At 49.2% G+C, this 23219-nt stretch overlaps 1 protein-coding gene across 1 annotated transcript in view; it reads left to right on the plus strand.

Annotated features, from left to right (window-relative positions):
* Nucleotides 1-23219, plus strand: part of PACS1 (phosphofurin acidic cluster sorting protein 1) — a 144102-nt gene that overhangs the window by 100181 nt on the left and 20702 nt on the right. The window contains exons 2-7 of the mRNA XM_069566317.1: nt 5639-5726; nt 16800-16889; nt 17821-17946; nt 20114-20258; nt 20479-20570; nt 20680-20760. Of these exons, the coding sequence (XP_069422418.1) occupies nt 5639-5726; nt 16800-16889; nt 17821-17946; nt 20114-20258; nt 20479-20570; nt 20680-20760 (622 nt within the window). The remainder of the gene's footprint in view (nt 1-5638; nt 5727-16799; nt 16890-17820; nt 17947-20113; nt 20259-20478; nt 20571-20679; nt 20761-23219) is intronic.

The raw sequence follows: 23219 nt of genomic DNA on the forward strand, positions 1-23219 counted from the left end.
GTTGCTTTACTCTTTAAAAACCTGCTTTAGGGTTGCTCATTGTATCTTCTGTTCTTTTTTAAAGATTTGCTCACGTATGCCTTTATGTTGGCTGTGCTGGGTCTTCGTTGCTGTGCCCGGGCTTTTCTTTAGTTGCGGTGAGTGGGGGCTCCTCTCTGGTTGTGGTGTGTGAGCTTCTCACTGCCATGGCTTCTCGTGTTGCAGAGCGTGGGCTCTGGGGCACACGGGCTTCAGTCGTTGCAGCTCGTGGGTTCTAGAGCACAGACTCAGTAGCTGTGGTGCACAGGCTTAGTTGCCCCAAGGCGTGTGAGATCTTAGTTCCCGGAGCAAGGATTGAACCCCTGTCTCTGCATTGGCAGGCAGATTCTTAACCACTCAAGCACCTGGAAAGCCCTAAGGTTACTCATTTTAACATAATAACACCTTCACTGCTGTGTGCAGACTTTTCTCTAATTGCAGTGCCTTAGCTTCACAGTCAAAATTATGCCATTTCATGTAAAATAATGAGTTCAGTATCTATATAGTCAAGTAACCTCATAAGCCATAAAAAACACTGCTCAGAAATTTACCTTTTGTGTTCTGGTTATTGAAGCTCATGCAGAATTCCACAGGTGCCATGTTAAAATGGAGACAGTGTTAGAAATGGAGAGTTAATCCCACAGAGGAAAAGCTTTCCCATAATTTTATTCTACTGGTGTGCTCTTTATCCTGATAAACGCAGGTTGGAGCGGGTAAGGCAGAGCTTGCTCTCTCATTTTAGGATTAAAGATCTGCAGGGGGGGAGAAGCACGGCTTGCTCGTGTGACACAGCCATTTCTTGGAACAAAAGAGTAATCCAGGCCACTTGGCGTCTGGTCCAGCATTTATCTGCTCTGGTCCCACAAGGACCATCCATTTGATTCAGAGACAGGCTTTTCATTGTTTTGTTTCATCCAGATCTTTGCTTCTCCTTTCTTCTCCCTTTTTCTGTCCAAAATATGGCCACTGCACTGTTCGCTGATGGCCTGTCAGGAAGGAGATGGGGGCTGAGATGGAGTATGCGACTGTTTCTCTCCTGCTGAGCCCATCCAGTTCCAGTTTCTTGGGAATAAGTTTGAAACAGCTGTTAAATGCAGACGGGGGATCATTTGTAAGGCTGTTTCTGTTTTATCTTACAGCAGAGCACAAACTAGAATAATTTAGAAGGTTTTTAAAGATTCTTAATATATTTTTGTTCCCTTTGCTACCTAGTTGTCAAGCTTTCTTCTTTCTTCTTTCAGATTTAGTCCAATAGGATCTAAAAGAAAGCAATTTCTGGAGAGAATTTACTTGGGCTTAGATAACATATCCTTCCCGAAACCGTCGCTCCATTACACATGATCTCCTTTTGTGTAATTTAGCACTTGTATTATGTACGCACCGTTACATTTGTTGGCGAACTGTTGGATGTGCTTAATCCCCATCCTCTCAAGAACTGCTCAGAAGCAGAGATTATGCCATCAGTGTTCCTCTGACTTCATCTTCCTGTGCATATTTCCAAATGTTCCCATCCAAACCCCTGTGTGTTCAGCGATACATCCAGGATTCAAACCGCTTTGCTCTGCTCCCAGGCTCCAGACACCTGTCACCTTAGTTTGGCACTACTGCCGCTGCTTCCTCACTCTCCACGTCTTCCCCTTTTCTTCCCTTCATCCTGCCCTAGTAGAACAGCTAGAAGAAGCCTATTAAAATGTAAAACACGTCTCTCTCACCTAAAGCCTTTCTTAGAGAGTAAGAGCCAAATCTTTACCGCTGTAGAAGAACGGATGAAAGCAAGCATATGATCGAGGAAGGACTGGCTGCATAGGAAGTGTCCAACCGATAACACGTGGGCTAACAGAAAACCCTGCAGTCAGCCTCTGACTCAGTCTTGTGTTTGTTGAGACACCTTCAGTCAGAATGTCTTGCCAGGCTCAGTCATCCTCAGAACTCTATCTGAGGCTGTTTCAATCAGTATTGTGTGAGTGTGGATTTAAGGAGAAATGTGTCTCATTTAATCAGAGTTTTTCTGTTAAGTTATATGTTGAAAATATTTACTTGTAATTAAAATAATTTCTTCTGATTGTCAGATAAGTGCCTTGTACTGGTTTTAATTGACTTCTGGACTAAGATAAACTTAAGTTTGTGTCTTGGCTCAACCAGTTTCTTGTGTGACCTTGGGCAAGTTTCTTAATCCTTCTCAACATCCTTGTCTGAACGGTGGGTATAGTACCCACATCTTAGAATTATTGTAAGAGTTACATGAGAATAGGGGTTTTCCAGGTGGCTCACTGGTAAAGAATCTGCCTGCCAGTGCAGGAGATGGAGGAGACATGGGTTTAGTTCCCTAGGTGAGGAAGATCTGGAGGAGGAAATGGCAGCCCACGCCAGTACTCTTGCTGGGAGAAATCCTGTGGACAGAGGAGCCTGGCGGGCCACAGTCCGTGGGGTCACAAAAGAGGCGGACACGACTGACGGAGCAGGCACTCATGCAGATGCTTAATGAGTTACAGACGTTTTTCCAATGCTTTGAAGAACTGGAAGACATTTATGTCCCCACATCCCCTTGAGTAATACCATTAAAAGCAAACAACTGAAAGACCTATCGAACTCACTGCCAGTCGTATGGAAATCATATGTGGTGTGTCTGGTTTCTGAGCAAACACTAAACGCATCCAGTCTTGCTATTAATCATTGTTTTGTTACCTAAGGGACTGAATCATTCTTGGCTTTCTTGTTAACATCAGGTGCTGTGGCATACAGGTTTGTTTATTGATTCACCAAATATTTATTGGTCCGTAGTGTGTTTTTCCTTCCTGAAAAGGATTCCACCATAATACCTGCAATATTTTATATGTTGTGTGAAAGGAGAGATGGTCTGGAATCTTACGGGGCATAAAATTGCTGAGGACAAGGAGTGTCATTGTCTTCCCTACCGGGCTGTCTTCACAAGGCTCCCAGCTCCCACCACTGCAGGCCTGGTGTTCAGGAGATGGCTCACTCACGTGTGGAATGTGCTAGAGAGGCACAACAGAGGCAGAAACACACAGTTTACCCCTGTGACTCTTCTTCTTACAGTGAGTTTATTTAGCACCAGCGCATCCATTTGTAGGTGCTTTGAAAGTGAAAGTGTTAGTCACTCGGTCGTGTCTGACTCTTTGCAACACCACGGACTGTAGCCTGCTAGGCTCCTCCGTCCATGGAATTCTCCAAGCAAGAGTACTGGAGTGGGTTGCCATTCCCTTCACCAGGGCATCTCCCCGACCCACGGATGGAACTGGGTCTCCTGCATTGGCAAGTGGGTTCTTTACCATCTGAGCCACCAGGGAAGCCCCTGCTTTGAAACAAACAAAAACATAACTTACCAGAAGCATTCATAATTAGCAGCCTTAGACGAGGAACAAAATTGGGCATATCCAGTCTCTTCTGTTTTGTTCATCCTTTCTTTTTCCTTCCCTTTCCTTGTTGTGTTCTCTTTCCTTTCCAGCAAGGCTTGGAAATCAGCTAAACCGTGTAGTTAGTTACATTTCTTAATTGTCAACTATGTGAGGTATAGTAATCCCTTGGATGTTGGCAGACCCAGAGTTCCTTTGGGCCGGCACATTTCTAGTCAAGCAGAAGGAGAAACAAATGATGCTGTGGGTGGTCATTGATGGGGCCGGGGGTGGGGGGCAAGCATGAACCTGTGGTGATTCCTGCTTAACAAACCTGAATGTGTTTCAGGAGCACAAGGGCAGGAACTCCAGTCGGTGGCGGAGCAGGCAGCCGTGTCAGGGAGGCTTCGGGGACAAGTGTATTAGCGCCAACAGCTGCTGTAACACGGACGTAGTGGCTTAAAACAAAACCCGCATTTATTTTCACGATTCTGGAGATCAAAAGTCCAAAATGGGTTTCACTGGGCCAAATTCAAGATGGTGACATGGCTGCATTTCTTCCGGAGGCTCCAGGGAGCGTCGGTTTTCTTGCTTTCCCAGCATCTAGAGGCCACCTACATTCCATGGCCCCGACCCCGGGGGTTCTTCCATCTTCAGAGCCAGACACACATCACTCTGACTTCTGCTTCTGTGCTCACATCTCGTTCTTTGACTTCGGCCTTCCTGCCTCCCCCTTAGAAAGACTTATAAGACTAGTGACCCATCCAGACAGTCGAGGATCACCTCCCCACCTCGGCATCCTTAACACCATCTTCGGAGTCCTTTTTGCCGTGAAAAAGGTTTCCAGGTTCTGAGGATTAGGGGATATTGTTTGCTTACCACGAGGAGACTGGAGTTTAGAATACAGCTCCGTCACTTACTGGCTGTGGGCATTTAGCTGCGTCATGACTGTTTAGAATCTGTTTCCTCTTCTGTGAGTACAGCAATGAACCTTCCCTACCCACCCACCCCACCTCCTTCACACACACACACACACATACACACAACACACACTCACAAACGGAGTCATGTTTTTGAGGTCTGGATAAAATAATATATATGAAAAGACCTGATAGACTTTCTTTTAGTTGATTTTGATTGTAACTCAAAGCAAAAGGAAAGAAAAAAATTTATTTGCTCCCTTCAGAAGTTATCAGATCTTAGCCAAGTGTTTGGGGCAAGGGTGAATTGAGTTCTGTTGATCTGAATTTGTTCCCCTTTTTTTTTTTCATGAATCTCTTCAACACATATTCTTGTTTACCTGGTTTTCCCTAGAGGCCCTGTTAGGCAGTTGTTAAACTTCATTAACAAATATTTGCCAAGTGGCCGTCCTGTGCCCTGCCCTTTGGTAGAAGGCCCAGAGGTGAGCGACTGTGGGCACCAGAGGAGCAGAGGTGATTTCAGCTTAGAGCATGAGGAGGGAGCACAAAGATGAGACGGACTGCGAAGCAGGGGGAAAATGAGCGCAGGACCGCGTCGGGGGCCTGAGGACCTGACTCGGGTCAGCAGCATCCGTGCCTCTCGGTCCTGCAGAGACGAGAGCAGAAGGACACGAACCACCCAGCCCAGGAGCCGAGAGGCAGCGTCTGGTGTTTCCCTCCCGGCTCCCCCTAGAAGTCCAGGGTTGTCCTGCCTTGGAGGCCAAGGTCGAGTCAGACTAGAGATGCTGAGACTCCAGAGTGAGGGACAGCCTGTTGCTTTTAATTAAGGGGCATGTCCTCATCATGGCCCTGAAGAGTTTCTGTGTGTTTGATGCCAGTTTGGCGGAAATCGAACCTGTGGTCTTTGAAAGCATTTCCTGCCTTCTGGCTTCTGTTCTCTCTGTGTGGCTCATCTCCTTGTTGATACAGATTTGCATCTGTAAGTGTCTCGGGTGGTTAGACTGAAAGGTGGGGAAGGAGCTGGGCAAGCAAAGAAAACATCGATGCCCCCAATCCCGGTCTACTCCCCCCTCCCACCGAAACTGCTCCTGCATATTAGGAGTGAAAAGGCGTGGTGGTATTTGCTGGAGATAAAGGGACATCCACAGAAACTCATAGAATAATATACCTTTTGAGCAAGTACAAAAGTTAAATAAGAAGAGTGCTCTCTTACTGATGATGGACATGGTAAACCGCGTTCTAACTTTCTTCCTCTAGGTAAAGCAGCATTTCCGCAACAGATGGTGTATCTCTTTTCTCATAAGTTCCTTACTTTTGACTGGATCTTCTTTCTCTAAATTTTTCTAGGCTGTTCAGCTTGACCCTCAAGAAACTCGTCATGCTAAAAGAGATGGACAAAGATCTTAACTCGGTGGTCATCGCTGTGAAGCTGCAGGTGAGTTGAGCAGGATTGTTTGCTCAGGGCCCACGGAAGCTGGATAACCTTGTGCCCATGTCAGGGCTTCAGAGATGCTGGTAGGCGACCAGCATCCTTTGCTGAGTCCTTCACTCAGCAAAGAAGATGCAACTGTGGGAAGGCGGTCCAGCTCACGTGATACTGAATCCCACTTCTGCCCCTTAGTTAAAGCAGTCTCTTTAGGTCTCAGTTCTTTGTCTGAAGGATAAAAGTGGCTCTCCCTGCCCTGCCTATTAACAGGATTAGCATGAAGATCAAGAAATTCAGAAATTACTAGGGTGGCAAGTGTAGGTTTCGATCTTATTCCTGGGATTTCTGAGTATAAGCAGATATATGGGTTGGGGAGACAGCTTTGGCGGTTTTCCACAGGGTGAAAGAAATTTATAGGTTATTATTTCCGGCTTGACAGTTTAAAATTTACTGGGATATTTCATCTCTTACATTTAATTCCTTGAACTCACTCATTATCTCCAAGGGACCCAAAATATTTCACCAAGATTCATATTCTAAGCATTCTGGAATTTCAGTTTCAGGAGAAACCGAGCCCCAGAAAGGTCAAGGGGTCTGTTTGTTGCCAGGTGATTTCCAAGTGGCAGAAGTAGAAAGCAGAGTTAAACTGCAACACAGGACCTTCCTTGACCGATGCCTTTTTAATGACGGGTCCCTCTACCTTACTGAGAGTCTGAAGAGCCTCTGGATCCATGAAATGATGGAATTCTCCAGCTTAAGAACAGTGTATTTGTGATTCATGGAGTTCTGTTTCTTGGAGAAATAGTGAGCTGTATGTCTACTCCCTACGAACCAGGATGTTTGGTTACTGGCTCTCCTGTTATGCAGCAGTTTTTTTGCTTCATTAAAACCCACGTCTGTAGCATTTTTCTAGTACATGAACCATACACTGAAGTCCTCAGTTCTCTTTCTGAGATAAATACATTATATTAATTTAGTCCTCAAAAGCTGAACCATTTCAGGACTGCCCTGGTGGCCCAGTGCAGCACTAAGGCTGCACCCCCGTGCAGGAGGCCCAGGTCAGGGAGCTGGGTCCCGCCTGCCACAACTCAAGGCCCGCATGCCCCGACTGAAGAGCCCCAGGGGGCAACTGAGACCTGGTGCAGCTTCGGGAATACAGACACATTAAAAACCACTCGAAACATTTTAATTACTCCTTGTGATTTCTGCGTGTCGCTTACATTGAAACTCCCTGTTCATCTCAGTGCGTAGTGACTTTGGTCACTAGGTCGTGTCCAACTCTTGCAGCCTCATGAACTGTAGCCCGCCAGGCTCCTCTGGCCATGGAATTCTCCAGGCTAGAGTACTGGAGTGCGTTGCCATTTCCTTCTCCAGGGGATCTTCCCCATGAAGGAACTGAACCATCTATTGCATTGCACGGAGGAGCCTGGTAGGCTGCAGTCCGTGGGGTAGCTAAGAGACAGACATGATTGAGCGACTTCACTTTCACTTTTCATTTCTGTGCATTGGAGAAGGAAATGGCAACCCACTCCAGTGTTCTTGCCTGGAAAATCCCAGGGATGGGGGAGCCTTGTGGGCTGCTGTCTATGGGGTGGCACCAAGTCAGATATGACTGAAGTGATTTAGCAGCAGCGGCAGCAGCTATTGCGTTGCAGGCAGATTCTTTAATCTAATGTGGTGAGTCAGAGGTTAAAGCGTCTGCCTGCAATGCAGGAGACCTGGGTTCGATCCCTGGGTCAGGAAGATCCCCTGGAGAAGGAAATGGCAACCCACTCCAGTATTCTTGCCTGGAGAATCCCATGGACGGAGGAGCCTGGTGGGCTACAGTCCATGGGGTCGCCAAGAGTTGGACACAACTGAGCAACTCCGCTTTCCCTTTTCAGATTCTTTACCATCTGAGGTACCAGGGAAGCCCTTTAGTCACTAAGTTGTGTCCAACTCTTGCAACCCCATGAACTGTAGCCCGCCCGGCTCCTCTGTCCATGTGGTTTCCCAGGCAAGAATACTGCAGTGAGTTGCCATTTCCTTCTCCAGGTGATCTTCCCAGACCCAGGGATTTTTAACCCAGGTCTCCTGCATTGGCTGGCGGATTCCCTACCACCTAAGCCACCAGAGATAATTCCTCCCAATTCTGTGAGACGTTTCCAGACACCATGAGTTAAAGCAAGTGAGGGGCCGTGATGGGCAAGTGGAAACTTGTGGTGTCTTTTCCTCCTTTCCCAATTTCGCACTCGTTTCTAGGTCATGGGCAGTGTTCCAGTTTTCAGGAATTATTTCCTTTGCTAAAAGCCAGTGCTTTCCAGTGCAAACACTGTTGGTGTGGTTTGGAAAGTTCCCTGCTGTTTTTGCCTTCCCCGCAGTTAAACGCCTTTGCCAAAAGAAATAATTTCTTTTCTTTCCTAATCAAATATTTAACATTCTGTAAAATTTTAAATTATACCCAAAAACTACAAATAATCTGAAATTTTTTGCTCGACTTCCAAGCAGCTGAAAGTAATTACAGATGTTAACACATTCATTTATCCAGTCACTTATTTATTCATTTACACATTCATCTAATACATATTTATGGAGCACCTGTTATAGGCTAAGTGTTGTTCTAGGCACAGGGGATTCAGCAGCAAACAAAACAGACCCAAACTCCTGCCTTTAAGGACCTTTACCTGCTGATAGATCAGCTGTCCTCAAAATAGGGTCTGCAGAGCCTGGGCTCCGCAAGACCCCCTAACAGGATACAGGAGGTCAAAACTGTTCTCATGATAGTACTGTGACTTTACTTGGCCTTTCCACCTTGTCGACATTTGCCCTGAAATTACAAGAGCAGTGGTTGAAACTGTTGCAGGAAGTGGGACCTCCTCCAGGGACCGAGAGCAGGCTCTTGTCTAACACTCGGAAATGGATTGTCCGAGGAGGAGATACACGTGCTGAAAAAGCAGACTATTGGGAAGAGATGCCTGGGCGGAGAGCAACAGGGAAAGGGAACCCAGGAGGACCACTCTGCCACGTGGGTCACAGCCTCGGGTTTTATGGTGATAGGATTAGTTTCCAGGTTGTCTCTGGCCAATCATTCTGACTCAGGGTGCTTCCAGGAGCGGGGGGGGGGGGGGGGGGGGGGGGGGGGAGGGGGGCGGGGCAGGGGGGCGCCGCATGCATCACTCAGCCAAGATGGATGCCAGCGAGGGGGACCTGGGATATTGGTACAACATACAGTCTGGTGTCTCCTTTTGACCTTTCACAAATTCTTCCGGTGGGTGCTGGCTTGTTAGTTCCGTGTTCCTTACCAGGACCGCCTGTCGTAAAATAACTCCTGCGAGTGGCTGCTGTGGCCCCTAGCCAGGGTGGGCAGTTTGAGTCAGTGTGTCCTCTAACAAAACAGCTGGCCCTTCCTTCACACCAGGCGGCCTCCCCAGCGTGTCAGCAGTCATCGTGTGTCCACCATCGCAGACTGCAAGGAAGAGGAGAAAGGCCAGGTTTGCTTAAGAATGTCCTTGAAGAAGGACAGTAAGAATTGTTCATTTATTTTGTCTCAGCCCTGGAGCATACGCCTTCTGAATAGTCTGCATGATGAAATGGAAACGTGCACACAGCGCTCCTGCTTCACGGAGGAAGCTGCCTGACGACTGAGCTGTGTCTTGAAGTAGCTGCTATTTCACAGAACACCGTTCGTATCGAAAGAAGGGCTTACAGACAAACTCTTACTCAGACTCAGGAATTTGGAAGATTGTTTCTTGAAAATGAACAATGTGAGCCTGTCACTTCGAGGGGAGACAACTGAGAATATTTTTTGGCCAGTAAAATAAATGACATTTGAGTTTTCAAGTGAAGCTTAGAATTATATATATATGTGTGTATATATATATACATGTGTGTGTATATATATGTATGTGTATACGTGTGTATACACACACACCCATTGGACCATCAGGGAATGCCCAACAATCTACCAAGAATTTCTCTATTTAAAAAAGAAGCATTTAAAACACTAGTAACCTAATTTTTAATACATTAAGACTCATTAATGGGTATTTTTATGTGTCATAAATAATGGTACTATGAAAGTGAAAGTTTTAGTTGCTTAGTTGTGTCTGACTCTTCGTGACCCCATGGACTATGGACCACCAGGCTCCTCCGTCCCTAGAACTCTCCAGGAGTGGGTAGTCATTCCTTCCTCCAGGGATCTTCCCAACCCAGGGATCAAACCTGTGTCTCCTGCATTGCAGGCGGATTCTTCGCCATCTGAGCCACCAAGCCAATCCCAAATGTACTATAGTATCAGACACAAACTGTTTTGCTTCTCTACTGCAAATGAAGATATACGATTCTACAGATTTAAAAAGATACTGAAGATAATTTTGAATCTGGACCCAAGTTGGTAGTGCCTGGCACCTGGAAGAATCAAATTCTGGGACCCACGAGGGGCCGAATCTTTGCTGGAAGGCAGTAAAGACGAGACTAGTACCGTGCTGGGCTCTGAAAGTGCCAGAGCTGGCTGTGACCTTGTAAGCTGCTCTGCATTTGCATCCTCTTACCCCCGCACACGGGTTCACGTTCACAACTTTGCAGTTCAGATAATGCATTTGGGATGGAAGCATTTATGGGTATTCACAGCACACATTTAGATAGTGAGAGTTCAGATAATGAGGGCCGCTGCTGTTGGGAGGCGGTGATATGTTCCAGTGGGGGTGGGGGACAAATAAATAAAATATGCAGTCAAGAGGATGGAGCATGCCCAGGGGTGGAGGAAGTTACCAGTCATATGTGGTGGTCACAGGTGGCCTCACTGAGAAGATGGCTTTCACGCAGGGACTTTGAAGAAGGTGAGGGAGGAAGCTGTGCAGATACCTGGAGGAGCACTGTGGGCAGAGGGAGAAGCCAGGGCAAGGCCCTGAGCAGGGAGGTGCTGGCAGGATGGAGAGAAGGGGGGAGCTGGAGGGGAGTGAGAGGAAGAGGAGGGGAGGGCAGAGAGATCGGGGGATGGGGTATATGCCGCGCCAGCAAGGTCTCTGGCTTTTATTCTGTGTGAATTGGGTTTGGATTTTCTGTTTATCTTTTGGCTGCTCCGAAGCATTTGTTGTTCAGTCACTCAGTCATGTCTGACTCTGTGACACCATGGACTGCAGCATGCCAGGTTTCCTGTCTTCACCATCTCCTGGAGCTTGCTCAGACTCAGTGCTGTTGAGTCGGTGATGCCATCCAACTGTGTCATCCTCTGTCATCCCCTTCTCTTCCTGCCTTCAGTCTTTTTCTCAGCATCAGAGTGTTTTCCAGTGAGTCAGCACTTCACATCAAGTGGCTAGAGTATGGGGGCTTCAGCTTCAGCATCAGTCCCCTAAGTGAATATTTAGGATTGATTTTCTTTAGGACTGACTGGTTTGATCTCCTTGCAGTCCACGGGACTCTCAAGAATCTTCTCTAGCACCAGTTTGAAAGCATCAATTCTCTGATGCTCAGCCTTCTTTATGGTCCAACTCTTACATCCATACATGACTACTGTTTGAAAAACCATAGCTTTGACTAGATGGGCCTTTGTTGGCAAAGTGATGTCTCTGCTTTTTAATATGCTGTCTGGGTTTGTCATAGCTTTTCTTCCAAGGAGCAAGCATCTTCTAATTTCATGGCTGCAGTCACCATCTGCAGGGATTTTGGAGCCCAAGAAAATAAAGTCTGTCACTGTTTCTAGTGTTTCCCTATTCTTCAACCAAGGATCGAACCCATACTCCCTGCACCCCTGCGTTGGAAGTGCAGAGTCTTAACCACTGGACCACCAGGGAGTCTCGACTTGGAGGGTTTTGAACAGAGAAGTGATAGGATCGTTCTGGCTGTTGTGTGGAAAACAGGCTGTCAGTGAGAAAGAGGAATCAAGAAGATCAGCTGATAGGCTCTGACAGCAATTCTGGCAGGAGATGAGGGCGGCACCCGAGCTTTGGCCTCAGCAACTGGAAGGGTGGAGATGCCTTTAAGTGAGATGGGGAAGCCTGTGGGTGAAGCTGGTTTGGGGGAAAGATCCAGAATTCAGCCCATCACGTTGTGTCTGTGGTGGCTGTTAAACATCCTAGGAGAGATACTGAATAGACAGTTGACTGTGTGAGTTTAGAGTCTGGGAAAGAGCGGTCTGGGAGAGAGACAGTTTGGAGAGTCGTCAGCTTATCTGAGACCAGAAGATGGATGAACTCCTTGGAACTGGAGGGAGTGGATATAGAGAAGAGAGCTTGTCTAGAGATCGAGGCCGAGTGACTCCATCACTGGGACATCAGGAAGGAAAGGAAGGACCCGACCTGGGGACGAGAGGAAATCCAGGAAAGTTCGGTAGGAGGCCACGGGAAGGAAGAGGGGCCAGAGAGGGAGTGACGGGCCCTGTCAGAACTGAGATCAGTGGAGGAAGAGGAGGTTCTCAGAGACTCTGAGGATGGCAGCCATGGTGGGAATGGTGCAGGTAGGAGGGCTGACGGAGCGCAGCTAGGAGACGAGAGAAGTCTTCAAGAGCAAAAATAGACGGCTCTTGAGGAGTTTGCTATAACAGGAAGGTGAAGGGTGGGGCGGTACCCAGCAGGGCATGTGGGGACAAGAGAGGATTTTTTTTTTTAATGAGAGAAATATCAGTAGCCTGTTTGCTAATGGAAATGATCCAGAAGAGAGCAAAGTTGACTGTATGGGAGAGGGAAGAATGACTGGAAGAGCCTCGTGGAGTCAGTGAGCAGGAGGTGAGAGGTGGGGCGGGGGGTGGGGGTGGGAGCCCCCCAGTGTGACCGAGGGGAGGAAATGTGGCCACACAGACATGGCCAGGAGCTCGTGTGGCAGAGGCTCTTCTCCTGTCACTCCAGTTTTCTCGGCACAGTGGGTATCACGGCTGTTAGCTCAGCGTGAAGGCAGGGGTGGGGAGGTGTTTGGGGCATGAGGATGGAATGAAGGGGCGAGTGCCTAGCCTGGGGAAACTGAAATGTGATCACCGGTCAGCCCTGCAGGCCCACGTCACGTTTGGGATCATAAAGGCAAAGTCAGAACAGAGAGCAGATCACCTGATTCTCTCCAGGCATGTTCAGCTCGTGCCACCGGATTTATACAACATTGGAATCCACCTGGTGAGCACAGAGAACAGCAGCGGGCAGAGGCCCTTGGGGGTGGGCAGGGACCGCTTGTCCAGACAGTGGCATTTCAGCCGAGCAATGAGCAGAGGGGACAGCGGGCATGAGGAGGAGTGAAACACGGGAGGATCAGTGGGTCATAGGCCTGGTGGGTTTGAAGGATTATTGTTGACACACCAGAGAGGATGAGCTCGAAAGAACAGGAAGTGGGGGTCAGAGACTAGGCCATGTGACATAGAAGATTCAGTCATCAGTATCAGTAATGACAAGGTCCAAAGTGTGATCAAGTGGGTGCAGGACTTGGACAAGGATGAGGATGAGACCTCCGGTAGAGGGGTTTAGAGGCTGGGATGTCCAAAAGTGCACGTGTCAAAACCGTGAACTGTTAGGGTGGGAGGGGTGCTGGGGAGAGGAACAGCGCATGATGGACTGAAGTCAGGAAATGAGCACGGGGCTTCCTTGGCCCAGCAGCTACGAATCTGCCTTCCAGTACAGGGGGCGTGGGTTTGATCTAGGAACATTCCACATGCTGGGGTGCAGCTAAGCCCATGTGCCACAACTCCTGAAGCCTGGTGGTACCTTAGAGCCCATGCTCTGCAACAAGAGAAGCCACCGCAATAAGGCCTCGCGTCACAGCGAGAGAAAGCCCAAGCACAGAAATGAAGACCCAGCACGGCCAAAATTTAATTAATTTTTTAAAAAAGACTCAACACAGCCAAAAATAAATGCCCCTTGGAAGAAAAGCTATGACAAACCAAGACAGAGTATTAGAAAGCAGAGACATTACCTTGGCAACAAAGGTCCGTATAGTCAAAGCTATGGTTTTTCCAGTAGTCATGTATGGATGTGAGAGTTGGACCATAAGGAAGGCTGAGCACCAAAGAACCGATGCTTTTGAACTGTGATGTTGGAGAAGATTCTTGAGAGTCCCTTGGATCAAACCAGAGTCCACACAGATCAAACCAGTCAGTCTTAAAGGAAATCAATCCTGAATATTCATTGGAAGGACTGATGCTGAAGCTGAAGCTCCCATACTTTGGCCACCGATGTGAAGACCTGATTCACTGCAAAAGACCCTCATGCTGGGAAAGATTGAAGGCAGGAGGAGAAGGGGACAACAGAGGATGAGATAGTTGGATGGCATCACCGACTTGATGGATGAGTTTGAGCACTCTGGAAGATGGTGAAGAACAGGGAAGCCTGGCATGCTGCAGTCTGTGGGGTCGCAAAGAGTCGGACATGACTGAGTGACTGAAGAACAAGAACAAAAATTTGAAAAAAGAAAGAATAACAGCCAAGAAGAGAGGCAGTGGCAGCAGCTCAGAGTGGGACTGGGGGGAGGTGGAAGGGAGAGTGTTCTGGAGCTGATGCTGAGGAGCAGGGAGGACTCCCTCCCACCGCCAAGCCCCGCGGTCACACCTAGAAGCAGCAGAGGGGGCACGGTTTCTCAGCAATTTCGTGGGGCTGTCCTGTGCCCTGCAGGCTGGTCAGCAGCAGCCCAGGCCTCTCCCCTCTAGAAACATCACACATACACACACACTCCCACTGATAACAATAAAAAGTATCTGTAAACATTGCCAAATGTCTCCTACCCCTGGTTGAAACCACTGCTATATATAAACCACATTTTGGATTCTTAACATTTTTTCGGATTCATTGTCCAGAGACTTCTTCAATCCTAAGAGCCTAAATAAATTCAGGTGAAAACTTTGTCAAGACTCTTGGTCATAATAGAGGTTACGAAAAGTGTTATCTAACACATGAAGCAGAGTTTCCTTTATTATTATTATTTGTTGTTGTTTAGTTGCTACGTTGTGGATTGTAGCCCACCAGGCTTCTCTGTCCATGCTGATTTCCTAGGCAAGAATACTGCAGTGGTTTCCATTCCCTTCTCCAGGTTATTATTTTTAATTGGCATAATGGTATTCTAATTATAAAAGCATTGTGAAATATTACATTTAGGAAATGTTTCTTCCTGCATTATTCAAAACCTGAATTTTATAAAAGCAAAAATTAGAGATATGTAAGAAACCTAAAAGTTAAAAACTAAAAGATTTCATTTCTAAAGGCCCACAGCAGAATACCTACTCCAGTATAGCAGAATAACTTCACCACCTTGAATTAGAAAAAGATTTCTTAGCTAGGACCCAGAATGCACTAACCATAAAAGAAAAAAAAAGATCAAAATTAAATACTTCATCAAAAGATACTATTAAGAAAATGAATAGGCAAGAAAATATTTACAATTCATGTATCTGGCAAATTCTTGTATAAATTAAAAAAACAACAATCGAGTAACACGCTGAACAACATAGACAAAGAAGTCTGATCAGGCTCGTCATAAATGGAGATTTACAAACGTCCGATAAACGGCTGGGAGGGCGCTACTGGGGATGAGTCATCAGGGAGACGCAAAGTGCGGAGGAGTGGTCCTTTGCACATGCGCAGTAGAGTCCACGTGTCCTGGACCGACCACGCCCATTGCCCGCGAGATGCAGACTCTGCAGCTGCAGGTGGAAAATGGCACCAGCGCTTAGAAATAGGTCTAGTCGTTTCTCATAAAGCTACAAGTGCGTCTGCCCTGAGGCCCAGCCATCCCTCTCCTAGGGGTCCAAGAAAAAGAAAATACGTCCACACAGACTTGTACAGGAATGGCAGCTTTGGGACTTCCCTGCTAGTCCAGCGGTTGAGAATCCACCTGCCAATGCAACTGGACGCGGGTTCGAGCCCCAGCAGGGGAACTAAGGCCCTGAATGTTGCAGGGCAGCTGAGTCCTGTGCACTGCTACTGGAGCCAGAACGCCGCCGCTGGGGGGTCTGTGCACCACAGCGAAAGAGCCCACACACAGCGACCAAGACCCGCTGCAACCAAAAACAACACAGAAATAAACAAACATGAAAAGCAGAATGGCAGCCTTAGCCATAGTGATTGCTAACTAGAAACGCCCCAGGTGTGACTGTTCAGCAACAGGACAGTGGGAGGCGCGCGTGGTACCTTCGTGGGAGAGAATTCTGCTCGGCAGTCCAAGGGAACGTGATACAGGCAACAGCCTGTGTGAACCTCAGACACATAAATGCTGGGCAGAAGAAGCCCAGCCAGATAGTCCCCGCCGTGCGGCTCCATTTATGTGGAATTCTAGAGCAGGAAAGATAGGTCTCTGGTGAGAGGAGTCAGCAGCACTCACCTCTGAGAAGGGGTGCGGGATTGACTGGGGGGTGGGGTCCAAGGGATTTTCCCGGAGTGATAGAGATTTTGTACATCTTGATACAGAGGTGGGCTACACCGGTGTAGCGTTTACTGACTTGTCCATCGGTGTGCTGGAGGTCTGGTCACTTCACCGTTTTAAATTAAACTTAATTTTTTAAAATAATTTTTACAAATTTACTGTCATTCCTCAGCCCCTCCGACTGGTCTCTTTTTACTTTGAGGAACAGTTTAGCCCAACTTTATTCTTTAAGAACAAAAAAAACTGGATGTCTAACCCAGTACAAGGTTTAGTGGGGATATACTTAAAGCAAAAGTTCTGGGAAAAAATTGTATCAAAGCTGAGACTGGGAAGATGAGTTGGTGAGCTGTGTGCGGAAGCATGACAGAGGACCCAGGAAGAGAAAGCAGCGTGCCGAAAGGCCCAGGGAGAGGACAGCGTGGCCGGTCAGGTGGGAGGAGAGTGGCTGGGGAGCCTCGGGGAGAACTGCCACGCCTTGGGGTGAACTGCCATGCTTTGGGGTGCCACCATGCTGCCTCTCCCTCAGGGGCAGTGGGAAAGGAGAACTCGGGTGCAGTAACACGTCATTTTAATGTGAAAACCCTTTGTAAACAGCATAATACATGTAAAATCATGTCTATGGTAGTGGCTTGATTTTAATCAAGTACAACCAAGACTGATGGAATATCTGAACTGGTAAGATTCTTCAGAGTTTAGGTGTTGTTTGTAAGCATAGTCTTTGTTTTGGTCTGATTTTTGGTGATGCAGCTTTGACCTATTTTGTCTTGGTTTCAGGGTTCAAAAAGGATTCTTCGCTCCAACGAAATCATCCTTCCAGCCAGTGGACTGGCGGAGACAGAGCTCCAGTTAACCTTCTCCCTTCAGGTGAGAACCTGCTCCGTCTTAGGTCATTAATATGCCGTGTCCCCCCTGGTCTCGAACGACGCTCTGATCTGGAGATCATTTGATCTGAGAACAGCCCAATGGCTTAATGTCGCCCAGAGCTTCTGTGGCCTGCGTGGATGGCCAGAGCCATCTCTGAGGCCACTGCACCACGAGTGCTGAGACCTGGACGGACTGCTGCAAAGTACACCACGTCTCATTCTTTTTTAAATTGTAGTTGATTTAAAATGTGTTAATTTGTGCTGTGTAGCAAAGTGACTCCTTTTTGTACACACATACTTATATGTGCTCCTTTTTCTTGTTTGTTTCCTATATTATATTCTTCTTCATATTCTTTTCCATTTTGGTTTGTCACAGGATAGTGAATATAGTTCCCTGTGCTATACCGTGGGACCTTGTTGTTTTTCCATCCTGTAGACCAGTTTGCATCACATCCTCTTTCCTTGGACTGAGGCTGTTGGCCCCACCGTCCTACCACAGTCCTCCCCGTCTCCTCTCCTTAGTAATCTGTGCCCCCACTCCCCGAAGGAGAGGGTGCTCCTTCAGTCTCATTTTGCCCCCATATTGCAACCTCAGTCCCATCCCTTCTCCTCCTTATCCATCCTCATATGTCTGTCTCTCCTCGTAACCCCTGTGGCCCAGGTTGAACACTCGATCACCTGGCAAGGAAAGAGACCATGTTTCAGAACATTTGTGGACCACCAGCTGCAGAGTGGAAGCCTGGTGCTGGGCAGATGCTCCTCTCACCCCCGTCACCCCCTCATACAGAGGGGAGCCAGTGATCCCCATCACCCCCTTATACGGAGGGGAGCGAAGAAAGCAGAGGATGGTGGTGCGTCCTCCAGCAGGACTAGACCCCACCGAGGACCCCCTCTCGGACTAACTGCGCCCGGCTCTGTTTTGTGCCTGGCAGTACCCTCATTTCCTGAAGCGAGATGCCAACAAGCTGCAGATCATGTTGCAGAGGAGAAAGCGTTACAAGAACCGGACCATCCTGGGCTATAAGACCCTGGCCGTGGGGCTCATCAACATGGCGGAGGTGAGAGAGGGCGGCCTTACAGAGCCCGAGAGAGACCCCGGCCCAGCTGGGGCTCTTCTCAGCCTGCCACCCCCTGGCTGTTTTATTCCAGGTTACAAACTAGTTCTTTTATTGGAAATTCAGGACATGCCTCTTTTTATCCAGTACTTCCTTGCTCTCAAAAAGTTTTTTCTTTAGCTTTTTAAAAAATGTCAGAGAACACTTCTAATAATATGAAGGATTCCCATCCGCCCTTCACCCAGACACTCCAGTGTTAGCACGCCTGCCCTGCAGTTCTCGCCTGTGCACACACTGTGCGTGTTGCTCACTTCTCTGAGCCACCGAGAGTGGGCTGCAGACAGGATGCCCCATCGCACGTTAATATGTTGTTGCTGTTTAGTTGCTCAGCCGTGTCCAACTCTTTGCGACCCCGCGGGCTGTAGCCCACCAGGCTCCTCTGTCCATGGGATTCTCCAGACAGGAATACTGGAGTGGGTAACCATGGCCTCCTCCAGAGGGTCTTCCTGACCCCGAGATCAAACCCGCATCTCCTGCCTTGGCTGGCGGATTCTTCACCACTGAGCCACCCGAGAAGCCCACGCATTAGTATGCACCGTGTCAACTTCCTAGAAATAGGAATACTCTCATGTGTGTGCACCGCCCACCATGAAGGTGAGGACACTGACGTGGCTCAGGAACGTCCTTCGCAGGCCCAGGGTTGCGTTCACTTGTCCCTTTGGTCTCCCTCGACCTGCAGTCTCTCAGATTTTTCCCATGTCTTTCATGCCCTTGACAGTTTTTTAGGACAAGCTGGTTTCTTTATTGAATGTTCCTCCGTTCGGGTTTGTCTGATGTTTTCTGAAGATCACATTCAGCTTCCGAGTTTTTGGCAGAGTTACCACAACAGTAATGCAGGCAGCACCCGAGTTGACCTGTTCCGTTACCGGTGAGGCTGTCTTATCGCTCGGCTGATTGAAGATGATGTGTGCCGGGATTGCCAATATAAAGTTAATTAATAGCAGTGAAAAAAAACATTTTATAGACAGATGTTTGAGGACCCTGTAACAGTCTCTTTTTTCCTCATATCTTCAGCCGGTGGTTTTAGCTTCCATTAATGATTCTTGCCTGAATCAGTTATTAGTCCTTGGATGTGCGTTCACATTCCAGTCAGTCCCAGTCAGCACCTCTGGGTTCCTCCTGCCTTTCTCCTCTCCATGTTCCTCAGTCTGCTTATTTGTGAGGCTCTCCTGTATGCGCAGCCAATCTTCTCAGCCCGGATAAAGGGGAAGAAGAAAGCGACTGCAGATCAATTTTAAAACACATTTCTATATTTTCATACTTCAAACAGGAAAAAATTTTGCGGCCACGACAAAAGGTGAGGTAGTCCCAGCGCATCTTTCCGTCATCTTCCTGTTTTGTATCAGAACGAGGGCCTGGGGTCGCGAAGGCTGTGGACGCCGTGTCTAGCCCTTAGGTCCTTCTCTCTGCCGGGCACAGGTGGCCACGGCCTGCAGGAGTCACCCCACCCCTGAGCCTGAGGGCTGCTTGCTCTGTGAAAGACTTAATTATACTGCAGCCATTTTCTATCTCAGGCCTTGACTTTCATCTCTGAGCACACGACCAGAACCATGACTGGCACTTCTGGAGACAGTTTTACAATGAGACCACAGAGACGTCCCTGGTGGTCCAGTGGTTAAGAATCTGCCTTTCAATGCAGGGGTCACGCATTCAATCCCTGATCAGGGAACTAAGATCCCACATGTGGCAGCTAAGCCCTTGTACCGCAACTCCTGAGCCCAGGCTCCCTGATGAAAGGTCCCACGTGCCGCACCTAAGACCCAACACAGCCAAACAGATAAAGAAGTATTTTAAAAATAAATAAAGTGAGACAAGGTAATTCCCTGGCAGTCCAGTGGTTAGGACTCTGCGCTTGCACCGCTGAGGGCCAGTTCAGTTGTCGAGGGGTTCAATCCCTGGTCGGGGAACTAAGATCCCACAAGCTGAACTGCTCAGCCAAAAAAAGGTAAAGTGAGGCTGAAGGCAATAGAAGAATAGCGGGCGGGGGAGAGTGAGAAAGAAAATGTGTTAGAACGCTATTCCCGGTGGCTCGCGTGTCTGCTGGGATCTGAAAACGGGCCACACTGCGGGGCTCTGTGTGAGGCTCGTTCGTGGCCACCCGTGCTCGTAGGTGATGCAACACCCGAACGAAGGCGCCCTGGTGCTCGGCCTGCACAGCAACGTGAAGGATGTCTCCGTGCCTGTGGCAGAAATAAAGATCTACTCCCTGTCCAGCCAGCCCATTGACCACGAGGGGATCAAATCCAAGCTGTCTGGTAAGATGAGTGGTGTCGGGAAGCCCTGCCCAGCCCCCCTGTCTCCATCCTGGGAAATAAAGTGTTCCTGGGAAAGAGGAGTTTAGGGGTCCCTGAAAATAAAAGGGGGCCGGGGCCCTCTCCTCTACCCTGAGGATAGCGGGACGCCAGCCAGCCAGAGCCCCTCACCAGGCCAGATCTGCCCCTTGCGAGGTTCTCTTACTAAGGTGTCTATTTCCAGACCGTTCTCCTGATGTTGACAATTACTCTGAGGAAGAGGAGGAGAGTTTCTCATCGGAACAGGAGGGCAGTGATGACCCGCTACACGGCCAGGTAACTCCCCACAACCCCTCACACACACCGGCCGGGAAGCCCCTCCAGACCCGCCAGAACCTCCTGGGGTTGGGGTTTCCCAACCTCATTCCATCCCCTGCCCGCTTAGGACCTGTTCTACGAGGACGAGGATCTGCGGAAAGTAAAGAAGACCCGGAGGAAACTCACTTCCACATCCGCCATCACAAGGGTGAGCCGCCAAGGTCCGGGGAACGTTTCCACTGAGATTTCCAGTTGGGGGCGGGTAGGATGGGAGTGGTGTTTTCAGACTTCCTGGGGGCTTTTTTTTTTTTTGTAATCAATAACATCCACACAGGGCCGTCCCCTCAAGGCTCTGATACACCCCTTGGTACCACATTCTCCTCCACCAGCACCTCCACCTCCTCCACCACCAATCACCGTGGCAGAGAACCGGCATTCCTGATGGCAGTCTGTCACATTCTTCAGGCTCTCTTAGGGTAGAAGAAAAGCTGAGAAACCTTGTTGTAGGCTTTGGAACAGATGCTTCCTCGGGGAGCAGAGCCCCTCACACAGCCTGCCTCCCCTCTCCAGGTGATCACTGTGGATTTCGTACTGTCCACTGCATAGAGAAGTCCAGTCCTCTCTAGGGGACTCTCCACTTCAAATCATCTGTTGAACGTACCCAGAGATAATAGGCTGGTGCCTGGAACTGTGGGCTTGATATAATACTTGCCTTAATGGGTCCATGACCTTAGAGACCAGTGCCCATGGAATCTGTCTCCTGCATAAGATTTCCTAAGGAGCCACTGGTGTTGTTGAGATTAGAGTCCTGGACTGAGATGCTAGCATGCTCAGTCACTCAGTCGTGTCCGACTCTTTGTGACCCCATGGACTGTATGTAGCCCACCAGGCTCCTCTATCCACAGGATTCTCCAGGCAGCAATACTGGAGTGGGTTGCCATGCCCTCCTCCAGGGGATCTTCCTGACCCAAGGATCGAACCTGCATCTCTTGCACCTCCTGATGCTTAATACCTGAATTTCTAGGTTAACTCTGACCTATTCTGGGGTTCCAGTGCCAAAGTGTAGGAGAGTCACAAATGTCAGGAGCTTTTTGGAAGAGAAATTCCCGGTTTCATCGGTCCCCAGAGGCATCCCTGATCCTCTCTGGGCAGAGCCAGCCTGGGGACCCTGAGAGCAGAGATTCCCACCACCTTCAGGAGTGAAATAAGCAGAGGCCAGACCTTCCCAGCGTGTGTGTCTGAGCCTGGTTGAGCCCGGTCCACTGTGAGACATGCTGTCCCCTCTCCAGGCGTCCTGGGCTGTCCCTGAGCTCTAGAGACGTCTAGAGTGTGTTTGAACTGTTTCATTGTCCTCAGGCTTCTCACCCTTGATTGGGCTCCTAGGCCAAGTGAGGCCCGTCCTGGCCTCCAGCCCCACTTGTGCTCTGATGACGGATGGGTGAGGCAGGGTGGCTGTCTTTTGTGATTCCGGCTAAGTTTTTATTTCCTGCACAGAGAGGTCCCATTTTCTTCCCTTGGGTGCCCCCGGGGGCTTTATAGCTGCCTCTTCCTGTCAATCCAGCCTCCCTGGTTACCCAGCGCTCCGCACTCCTTTGATAGCCTCCCCCGAGGGTGTTTTTGTTCCTGTTAACTGCAGGGCTTTCCAGTCAAGAGTTTCAGAGGAACTGTTCTTTCATTGCTGTCTCCTGCACACACTCGTCCTCTCTCCACCGAGAGCGCTTGTTTTAGGCAAGCTGGCTGAACGGCCCCTGTGGCTCCCAGTCTCCTCCACTCGGGGTGCCCTGCCATGGAGGGGAGCCCCGCCCTTTCCCGAAGGCCCAGCTCAGTCGCCCACGAGTTAGTCTCCTCCATCCCCAGGTGGCGTGTCTGCCGTCCAGTCAGGAGGTGCTGGTGGCCACAGGCTAGTCCCCGGAGCTGGGGTCAGCCCCGGAGAGACAAGGAAGGCCTGGTCTGTGCCGTCAGGGAACTCACAGTGTCCACCGACACACATTTTCACGAGTGGCCGTGACGGTGTAGGGCAGGCACCGGGCGGGTACTGTATCAGGGCTGCGATGGCAGTAGGGGGAGTGAACGACTCTGAGCTGGACAGCTTCACGGGCCAGACGCCGAGAGATGCCGGGTTTGTCAGCAGGCCTTCACCGCGTGGATTTGGGGCCGAGGTTTAGTCAAGGCAGAAGTTACCGTATAAAAGGCCCAACAAGGGGGCACCACACACACAGCTTTGCAGAGTTGTAAGCAGTTAGTTCCCACCTAAGTGGGGTGTGAGGGGTTAAATGGTGGGCAAGGCCGGGGACAGGCAGCGCCAGCCCTCAGGGGACACACAGTGACGCTAAGAGGCCCTGGGATCTGCCTGTGGCGCAGCCGCCGTGGACTCGGGAGGGAAGGAGACGGGAGGTGGGCTGGAGGGGGCTGGCGGAGGGTGGTCAGTGGCCCCAGGAGGCTGGACAGAAGCAGTGTTGTTGCAGGTGGGTGAGAGTAGGGGTCAGCGGCCCTGGGCCGGGAGGTGAGGTGTGGGGAGAGATTCCAGGTTCAGACTTGGTGGCTGGGGGACCAAAATGCACGGAAAAGCGTCGAGTTTGAGGAGCCTGTGTGTATACTGGTGGCGTTCCCCCGTCCACACCGGGTTTCTGAAAGACTAGAGAAAGGGGTGAGCAGGAGGTGATGGTG

The sequence above is a fragment of the Ovis canadensis genome, chromosome 21 (genome assembly GCF_042477335.2).
Source record: "Ovis canadensis isolate MfBH-ARS-UI-01 breed Bighorn chromosome 21, ARS-UI_OviCan_v2, whole genome shotgun sequence".
Taxonomy (NCBI): Eukaryota; Metazoa; Chordata; class Mammalia; order Artiodactyla; family Bovidae; genus Ovis; species Ovis canadensis.